The sequence below is a fragment of the Perca flavescens genome, chromosome 19, assembly GCF_004354835.1.
Source record: "Perca flavescens isolate YP-PL-M2 chromosome 19, PFLA_1.0, whole genome shotgun sequence".
NCBI lineage: Eukaryota > Metazoa > Chordata > Actinopteri > Perciformes > Percidae > Perca > Perca flavescens.
In genome coordinates, this window is record NC_041349.1 from 15,703,905 (window position 1) to 15,713,495 (window position 9,591).

Sequence of the window (9,591 nt, forward strand, 5' to 3'; positions counted from 1 at the left end):
ACCCTTGTTAACTTCCTGCCCTATGATTTCAATTACATACACTGCAACAGGAAATCAGCTTGCTTACATTTAGAATGTTTACTGTACGTTTACAACTGGGAAATTGTCTATTCCTTCTTGGTCCAGGAAAGAGATACTCATTTCTAGAATATTCTTGAAATAAGTTGATTTTTAATTTTTTTATTTGATCCTATTGAAATCAAATTAAAAAGAATTCTACAACCCTGGTACTCATAGGCGTAATTTACACAGGGGATGGGAGGGTTACAACCCCCCCAATAATCAAAACTGGTTAGTGTAACTCATCCCTAAAACCTATTATAATTTCCTGTATATAAATGAAGGCTTTTGCACCATTAATTGATGCAGAAAAGGCACAAATTGTTGCAGAAAAATTCACCAGAATGCAGAAAATTAAGTCTTTGTCACAAATAATTTCTCAACCCAATGTTGGCAGTGTTGAACCCAAAGTTATGCCCGTTGCTAAATTATCGACAGAAATGACTTGATAAGATGAAGGATTTTGCAGTGTTTAAAGCATCCTCCAGTTACAGTAAATCAAGTCCTTTCCGAAAAAAAAAGAAAAATGAATATAAGAGTAGTAAATGTCTCTATGGATGACTTGATGTTGTGCTGTACATTTGTACATGTTGGGTTTGTAACTTGCTTCCTCTGAAGGTGGTTGCAGACATTTTCAGACTCGTGGTTCAAGGTGTTGTACTTTTGTCTCATATGTGTAGGCGGAGTGGTTTGTGCACAAATGGAGGGGATGTTTTTATGAGATATTGTGAGCAGCTTTTTTCTTTTCTTCCTGCCAAACCATATCTCAGTTTCAAATCAACTTTCCGTTACCACTTCCTGTCTCTCTCTTCCTTCACACATTACTAATACGCACACTATGTGGGCTGCTATCTCTAATGCGCCCCCTGTCACGCCCCTTCTGTTCCACCCTGTAGTTTTCCTCCAGTCGCATCTTCTCTGGGTCCGTCCCGGCCTCCTTGCCGCCGTGGTGATGTGACGCCTGTGATGGCGGGCTCGGTGGCAGGGCCTGCTTGAAGAGCGGCGGGGTTTTGGTTTTGGCCACTTTGTCAAAGAAGGCGAAATCAGCCACATATTTCCCTGAGGGAGACAGGGAGACGACGGGGGGAAACTCGTAGCCCCACAGGATCTCGTCCGGAAGGTAGGATGTTCGAACCTGACAGGTAGCAGAGGTCGGCTCAACCGTGGCGCTCATTATCACCAGCAGCTCAAAGTCAGCCAGCTCCGGGTCTGTCCAACCACCACCTGGAGGACAGAGGAGACCCGAGGTTAAACAACAAACAAAACAAAACAAAAATCATTTTACAAAGCAAGCCATATGTACTTATATTAGCTTCTTCCTTTCCAGAAGAATTGGGTCCAATTTATCCCATTACAGTTTTAATACAGTACAAACTTATTGCAGGAACAAAAAAACTGCTTAAAAAATGATTATCCACCACAGGAGACAAAAAAGGGAGAAACAAATTAAATGAAAGAGGAATTCATTCTGAATAATGGACTTATTAAGTATTATGGCAAACACGTTAGCAAACAGTTGCTTTTGAGGCTTGTGTTCTCCCTCTTGACACATTTAAGTCCACTCCTTTAAGTTTTTTTTGGTCTCCACTAACTCCTAAAGGAAGTATCTGTAACTGCTACATGCTCCACTAGTTCACCAGCTAGTAGTTTGGGTTTGTTTAAACTTTTCCGTTGAAAACAGCTGGCTGGTACAGATGGAAACATGGTTGATGAGAACACATTTGCGGTTCAGAAAACCATAACAATGAGCTAAAATAAACTGAAATGCCACACAGAGCTGAGCGGGGTGGCAAAGTCAGGTGATAATTCTTCAGGGGGTTGTACCTACAACTGACCCTTTCACATTGCACATTACATTTATTTGATACAATGTCAATATACATTAAGCAGCAATATCAAGTAGCAGTGTTTTGGCATATTATATTTGGCTTGGTTAGTTTTCTCATGTATTGTCAATGATGTGTTTGAATTATCGCATTCAGCCTGCATTGTATTTTGAGGTAAAATCCCACTTGCTTTCAAAGAACATGTATTTCAATCAGGAGAGACTTCCTTGCAATAATGAACATATTTATTGTACAGACAAACATGTAAATGTAACAACTCTTTGGAGATTGGACTCCATCGAAACCAAATGTCATAAAGGGTTAATGAAACCCAAACATATCCCTCAATGGAGTCCAGACACTGGTGGTGGTGATGAAGGAGCAGAGGAACCATCGACAGCCAAGCGCAGACGATACCCGAGTCCGAGGGCGTGACCACCGGTGGTAGAAGGCGGGACGCACTCTATTTCCTGAAACAACAACTGCCAACCGCGGAAGAGAGAGCAGATTTAAAGCAGGATGTCATGCTGTGATAGGCTCGTGACAAATGGCCGATTCTGATTGGTTTAACTAACAACGACACAGCTGGATCTGATTTACTACTGACAAGTGACGTACCATGAAACAGCTGATCATTATGAGTGATGGAAAAGGTATATGAAGTCTTCCTTTAAGAATTTACGCTGAGCTTCATTAATTCAGTAAAAGACTCACACAAACATGCATGCATACATACACATACACACACACACACACACACACACACACACACACACATTAGCACATCCTGAAATTTCCAAAACATAAAAACTCGGCCTGATTCCAAAAACATCGGATCTCACACACAAACACACAGACTCACACAGAACTCATTTCTGAATATTAATCAAACAAAGAAATTTATAGCTGACACATGTTGGAAAAAATTCCAATCAAAAATGTTTATTCCATTTTAAAAACACATGCAGAATATACTTGTCATTCATCAACACACAACCCCAATAACACAACGGACACATGAGAAGACGTACGCACTCAAACAAGCACACACCTGCATCAACAGGCCTCACTCAGAATGCAGACTCTGTCATCTGTCTAAACAGTCCTTACCCCAACCCAGACCCAGTAACGCTCCCACCAGGGAAAAAACACCAGGTTTCGCAACCACTTGTACTTACTGCGTCAAACTTCGTTGAGGGATTCTTTATATTGGCCTATTGTGGGCGGTGCATAGTGCTCCATATGCATTCATGTAGTGAACTTCAGATCATCCTTATTATCATAAACAGGGATGCTACTGCTGCATGGGTTGCCTTGAAATTTGGTACGGAAATATATGTTCCCCCTTGGGATGAATTGTAATAACTTTGGTGACTGTCTTACTTTTCATGTAGGGCCACCAACAAGTACATTTCTTTTTCCAGTACTGTGGTTTATGACCAAAAACCAGCAAAACTGACTCACACCTTTGCACCTTTCTCAACCGACAAGCAGTTTTTTTTTATCATCAACCACACAGAGATCAAACTGGGTTAGAGGAAGGGTAGTCTTGCTTTGCCAGACCCTCCTCCAAAGCGCACATAGCATTACAATCGAGAAAAGCCGCAGTTCCGCTGCAAAATAGGCTCAGAAGGAACTTGTTTTGGTGGAACGTGTTACGTTTAAAAGTTGTTATAGTCATGCAACCAAAAACTCAGATTGGACACATAGTCTAGCTAGCTGTCTGCATTTCCGGCATAAATGAGTGAAATCATGTGGATTTTCCGGCAGCAACGGAGCAATCCCGGAAGTGGAACGTCAAGGATATAGACTAGAGGAGGGGTAGTCTTGCTTTGCCAGACCTTCCTCCACAGCGCTGCGGAGGAGGGCCTGGCTAGTCCAGATTTATGTAACAACGAAACAACCTAGATGAAACATAACTGGGGAACTGGCAACAAAAACAGAGTTCTGTTACAGTCAGTGCTAAGAAAAGGGATTACTGTATGGACAGTATTATATCAGCTGTAACACAATCCCTTAAATATGGCTACAGTTAGAATAAGTTGAAGGGGAGGTTATAATGAATAAAAGAAAAGAAAGTTGAAGTTAAAGGGCAAAGCAAAAAGGTGCAGTAATTGCAGGACATAAGGAAATGAAAGGACAATAATACATCAGAAAATCAAGTGTGTCAAGTGAGGCAAAGAAAATAAGCCATGTACAGTAAATTTGTATTGTGAATGTAAGTAAAGCTGCGATCAGAGTCCGTCAGTACTGTTTCCATCGCTGAGAGATCTGTGCTGCTGTAAGTGGATCTGTGCGGGATTTGTGTCAGCACCCCGGACTGTACAGCATTGTGCTCTAATGAGGGGTGTCTCTGCCGATCTCTCTCACACACATTCCAGCCAGAGAAACCCTCTCCTCCAGTGCCAAACCAGCTCCACTCTGGACTGTAAGAGGTAGCCAAGCACGCAGCACATGACCGTAAATACCAATACACCTACATACTGTACACATACGTACATACTGAATGTACACACAGTTATTCTCAAGAGACGGAGGATACTTTGGTTTCAAATAAAGACATTAACCATTTCATGTAACACATTACACCTTTTGCAATTAAGTGATTGCTGGTAGTAAATGACTGTATGCTTATGAAATTTTCTTGGCCAAGTACATTGTATTGACTTATAATTGTAAAAACTAGTACAGAGCCCATTGAAAATGTCTCTGTTTGGAACGAGTGATTGCTTGGCCTGTGGTACCGCTGCTTGTAGAATTCTTCAAAACCAAATTGTACCCCAAAATTACTTACAGAAGGAACCCAAAACACTGTAGCCTATAGCCTACTACTCACTTACAGTGTAGGTTACGTATACATCAGAGGAAGACATTGTAGGCCTACCTACTACTATATTTACCTGACAGAGAATGGGGCAGATTCAGAATGTAATCACAAAATATCACAATGACTATGTGGAGTAATCAGACATTAGCGTCATGGTCTCATGGCAGTGCGCTACCCACCTGGCCTGTTTATGAGAGCTAATCAGCACACATCTGCGTTCATCAACCACCAAAACCGAGCTATGGTATGTGTGTGTGTGTGTGTGTGTGTGTGTGTGTGTGTGTGTGTGTGTGTGTGTGTGTGTGTGTGTGTGTGTGTGAGAGAGAGAGAGAGAGAGAGAGAGAGAGAGAGAGAGAGAGACAGTGTTGTCTCGTATCTTATGATCGTTAACAAATTTAACACTTCAGCAGAGGTGCTCATTTTCATACAGGTTTAGTGGCCTGACGGTTAACAGTGAAGTAGGGGATTTGGTTTGTGAGGGTATTTTGGCGACGGTAATGTTATTAGTGTTGTAAGTTAGCTGTAGACTTAATTAACCTGACACAGGGTGCTGTGTCTGCCCGGTTCAACTCTGAGATTTTCTTGCATTGCACAGCGCTGTGAAGGAATAATCTAGGAATAGATATAAATGCCTAATAAATGCAGGAAAAGAGCAAAGGCTGTAACACCCCCCACCCCCCGCTGTTGTAAAGCTTCTGCCCAAACACGGATACACATACATACAGATATGTGTCGCTCTATTAGATAGACAGCCTGCCTATAAGTGGCATCACGTTCTGTCTGCCACTTGTCTGTGGTTGTGCTTTGCATGTGTGGGATTCTGAAACATCCTTAAATTCGTGAATTGTCGTTTGTTTATTCAAAGTCAAAGACAGTAGTGCTACTTTGCACATTTTTGTGGGTCTGAGGTGTATTTCACAGTTTTGTCTGCCAAAGCTCCCCTGCTTTCTTCGACCCTCTCTGTCTCTGGTCCCGCGCTGAGCTCAGTCAGTGTGCAGTGTGAGAGGGGGAGTGGCCAGCAGCTAAAGCGGCAAAAGCCAATGTGTGCTTCTTTTACCAACGATATCTTTTGCATTTCTAATCCAAACAACGTCAACCTTGGCACAATACTTACTCGTGCCCATTGCAAGACACCTGTCAAGTTTGAAATCCATCGGACTAAAGGTTCGAGAGATATGCGCATAACACACACACAGACAGACAGATGTTCCTGCAATTTATAAATTTAGATAGATGATATGAGCCAAATCCAAAATAAGTAAGCGCCCATGACATGTACACAGTGTCCTTTAGCCTCAACTGAGTTACACTAAACTGTCAAACTACAGTTATACTGTAGATATTTTGTGTGTGAAGTGACATTTTTTTTTTAACAAGTAGTTTTCCTCTTGATATTTGTGTATCAGACCTGAAATATAACTTGACATTAGAGCCATGACCTACCTTTTACTGCCCAGGCCCTGAGGGGGCTGTTGTCGTCAATGATGTGATAGAAAGTCAGGGGGATGATGAGGAAGGGGCTGTCGGTCGACGTGTCCACCTGGAAAGGCACATTTCGCTGGTCCAGCCTCACAGTCTCGCCCTCCTTTGTCAGGGACGTCTGAAGCAACTTCCCCGTCACCTGGGAGCCAAGATGGAGTCAGTAAATGTAGCCAAGAGGTTGCAGAAGGCATCCTGTAACCAAAAGGCCCCAGGTTTAATACCTGCAACGGCCAATATCTTCATCAAAGGTGATCTATCCTTGAGCATGAAGCTGAAGTGCTCAGTCACTAAATGTGTAATTTACTACATTTCATACCAGTCAGAGTATTGAGCAAGCACTATACTAGAGCTTATGGTTCTCATAAAAGTTTTTTTTTTATTTAACTCATCCGCTTCCAGGTACGACTGCATGTCAGTGTCAGTGGGTATATATCTATCATGGCATTGCATCCAATCAAATGCTGTGTAGAGCAGGTGTAATCAATAATAAAGCAAACATCAGGTGCATTAAAAACTGTAGATATTTTGGGTTGTAAATACTTATACAAAAGCAACTTGCATACCTGGCATCCTAACAGCAGGCTTTTGCGCATGTTGGCCACTCGGATCATGAGGCAGGGCCGGCCCTCATGATTTGCCACAACAGCGTGTTGACTAAACTTCACTGTCTCGCCTCTCTTCTTGGGACGAGCGACCTAAAAAAAAAGGAAAACGTGTGTCAAATTCTTGGAAAAAAATCTATATATAATGATTCCTTTTATACACACTATAAAGTCTTCACATATAACCTTCAGTAATCATCTACAGGATTTCTGATTTCCTCTTTCTCTGTTTAAGATAACTTGACATACAGTAAGATATGCAATACATGGAAGAGTGAAATTACAGGGTCATATAAATAGAAGAAAGGTTGTCGGGCTGTAAGTGGGAAGATAACCCTGCTTTTAGATTAGACAGGTAAGAGTTGCAATATTCAGCATGATTACAATCTGTAAGCATAACTGATAAGTTGATTGCTAAAAATACTGATAGGCAGCTGTACTGATATAAGGAGTAAAGGAAGGGCATATTAGGGTGAGGGGGTTTGAGGAAGCAGCCATGCAATGCAACATCACAGGAAGAACATATAAGATGTTTTAAGAAGTGAAATAAACTTCAAACTAAAAACTACATCAGATTACCTTCGCAAGGAAAGTGCCGGTGATGAAAATCTCCATCACCATGGTGATGACCAGCTGAAAGATGAGCAGGATAATGGCGGCAGGACACTCCTCGGTGATGCACCGGAAACCATAGCCAATTGTGGTCTGAGACTCCAGAGAGAAGAGGAAGGCTCCCGTCAGGGTCTTCACCTCCATTACACATGGAGTATGGTTGGAGGGGGGGTCAAACTCTGGAGGAAGGGAGGGAGAACAGAAGATCTTAGGTTCTGGGGTGTAAACAAATTACCAAGGAACATTTTGTTCCCTCTTAATGTTCTGTCAGATCTTTCTCATGCCCTTTCTGCAATGTAAAACTGTATGCCTGTGTGTCTTTCTTCATTGTTAACACATTCACAAAAAAAGTACTGTACTTGTACTGCATAGGTCCTTTTTTCACAGAATGCCTGAGGACATGGATAAGGACTTTTGATTTTATTCAGATGTATGCAGTTAAAGGTACAATAAGCAAGCTGTTTATATGACTTTTATATATACAGTATGGAGGGCTGATGATGTTGCTGTTCAATACCAATAACTCCTACTATTTTTCCTCTGTTTGGTCAACACTCCTACTCTTGACTTGATAATGGCGCTGGATGAAAGGGATCGGGGTTAACCAAAGTACGATTTATCCTGAGGTTTCACTTAAAGCTGTGGCAGGCACTTTGTTTTTGGCGTTGTTGTGACAAAAATCCATAATAATCTTTCAGCATATTGTTCTTCAAGTGGTCTGAGGGAAAACTAGACTTCTGCACCTCCTCTTGGCTCTGTTGTCAGGCTTTAAATGGTCAATCACAGGTCATTTCAGAGAGAGGGGTGTTCCTATTGGCTGTTCTGTGCGTCCATTGCCCGTGTGACAGAGAGAGAGGACAGGGATAGTAGTAGTAGGTAGTTCTTAAGTCGAGGGTGAAGATACTCAGATGGGTGGCAGCATGTCCTAATGAGCCTGCATGTGACATGCAAAGAAGAGCCAAATCTGAATGGATTGATGAACATTTTCTGATTTAGGACACCTACAAAAAACTGACTGGGTTGTCTTATTCACGATTTGTGGATTGGTAGGATCTACCAGGGGCGTAGCACAACATTCTGGGCCCTGTAGAAAGGCATTCTCTATGGGCCCCTCCCAATCCACAGCTATTCATTCTAGTATCCTTTTGGGCCTTCCTCACATGAGGGCCCTGGGTACTATGGTAGAAATTGTAATAACTAGGTGAGATCTTAAATAAAGCTTCATTCAAGCAATCTTTAAAGTATTGATTATTTGCGCAAAGAAGGTTCAGTTCATCATGAGAGTCTGAGAGAATGAACAAAGAGTCTTGGCGAATCACTTGCTTATTAACCCTCTATATAAACCCATTTCCACCCCTAGTCCGACGCCCCTGGGCTCTACAGTTACCCATATGTGCACAGGCACCGAAAAAGTGACTTTTTCAGGATATATCCCCTTTAAATCCATGAATGTCAACTACACAGTGGAGGGAAAAAAAGGAAAAGTCAGGAGATCACCAAAGTCATTAGGCTTCATCCTCCTACTTTCTTTACTTATCTCCTCTGACTCTCCACCATTCTACATCCCTCCTCCTTACCCAGTAGATCTCCATGCACCAATGCCACCAGGTACCAAAACACTCCGAACACAAACCAGGTCCCAGCAAAGGTGGCAGAGAAGAGGAAGAACTTGTAGCGCCATTGCATGTCCAGGAAAGTGGTCCATAGGTCGCGGAGGTAGAGCGCCCCTCGCCCGCTTATGTGCTCGATGCGCACATTGCTTCGGCCGTCTTTGGAGAGGACGCGGCGCCTCCTTCGCAGAGCATTGGGCCCTCCGGCTAGTGCTCCTCCTCCACCTGCACCAGCAACTCCGGTCCCCGCTGGGGAGCCCAGCAGGGGCTTGGTGATGTCAGTCTGTGTCTGGGAGTGGCATACTTTCTGAGGGGAGGAGCCTTCAGATGAGGGTGGAGTGGCTGAGGTCATGGCGGGCGCTATAGTTGGTTGGAGACAGAGACAACAAGAGGTAAGGAGAAAAAACAGGGTAGGTAAAGGGGATATACATGTGTTGAAGATAAAAAAAGTTAAAACCATGCTTATGTTTTTTAGTAGGCTACAATATACTTTAAGGTAAAAAATGTAAGCTGTTGTGTGACTAAGTGAAGGAATGTTTCAATACTGATTAAGCCTAATCAGCATTTGTCTT

General features: G+C 42.6%; 1 protein-coding gene across 1 annotated transcript; it reads right to left on the reverse strand.

The window, feature by feature from the left end:
• Positions 1–340: 340 nt before the first annotated feature.
• On the reverse strand, positions 341–9,371 carry kcnj10a (potassium inwardly rectifying channel subfamily J member 10a). Its single transcript, XM_028564431.1, has 5 exons — positions 8,987–9,371; positions 7,377–7,588; positions 6,759–6,890; positions 6,157–6,334; positions 341–1,284 (listed from the first exon to the last, which is right to left on the reverse strand). Exons 1-5 carry the CDS (start codon positions 9,369–9,371, stop codon positions 875–877), a joined length of 1,317 nt encoding a protein of 438 aa, XP_028420232.1. The 3' UTR covers positions 341–874.
• Between the last annotated feature and the right edge of the window lie 220 nt (positions 9,372–9,591).

What these genes read in the sequence shown, in the direction of transcription:
- kcnj10a (XM_028564431.1), bottom strand. Translation starts at nt 9,371, where the DNA reads ATGACCTCAGCCACTCCACCCTCATCTGAAGGCTCCTCCCCTCAGAAA. An exon ending in GCCTGCTGTTAGGATGCCAG is followed by an intron (nt 6,335 to 6,758) that starts GTATGCAAGTTG and finishes CTTGGCTCCCAG; the next exon opens with GTGACGGGGAAGTTGCTTCA. An exon ending in CAGGGCCTGGGCAGTAAAAG is followed by an intron (nt 1,285 to 6,156) that starts GTAGGTCATGGC and finishes TCTGTCCTCCAG; the next exon opens with GTGGTGGTTGGACAGACCCG.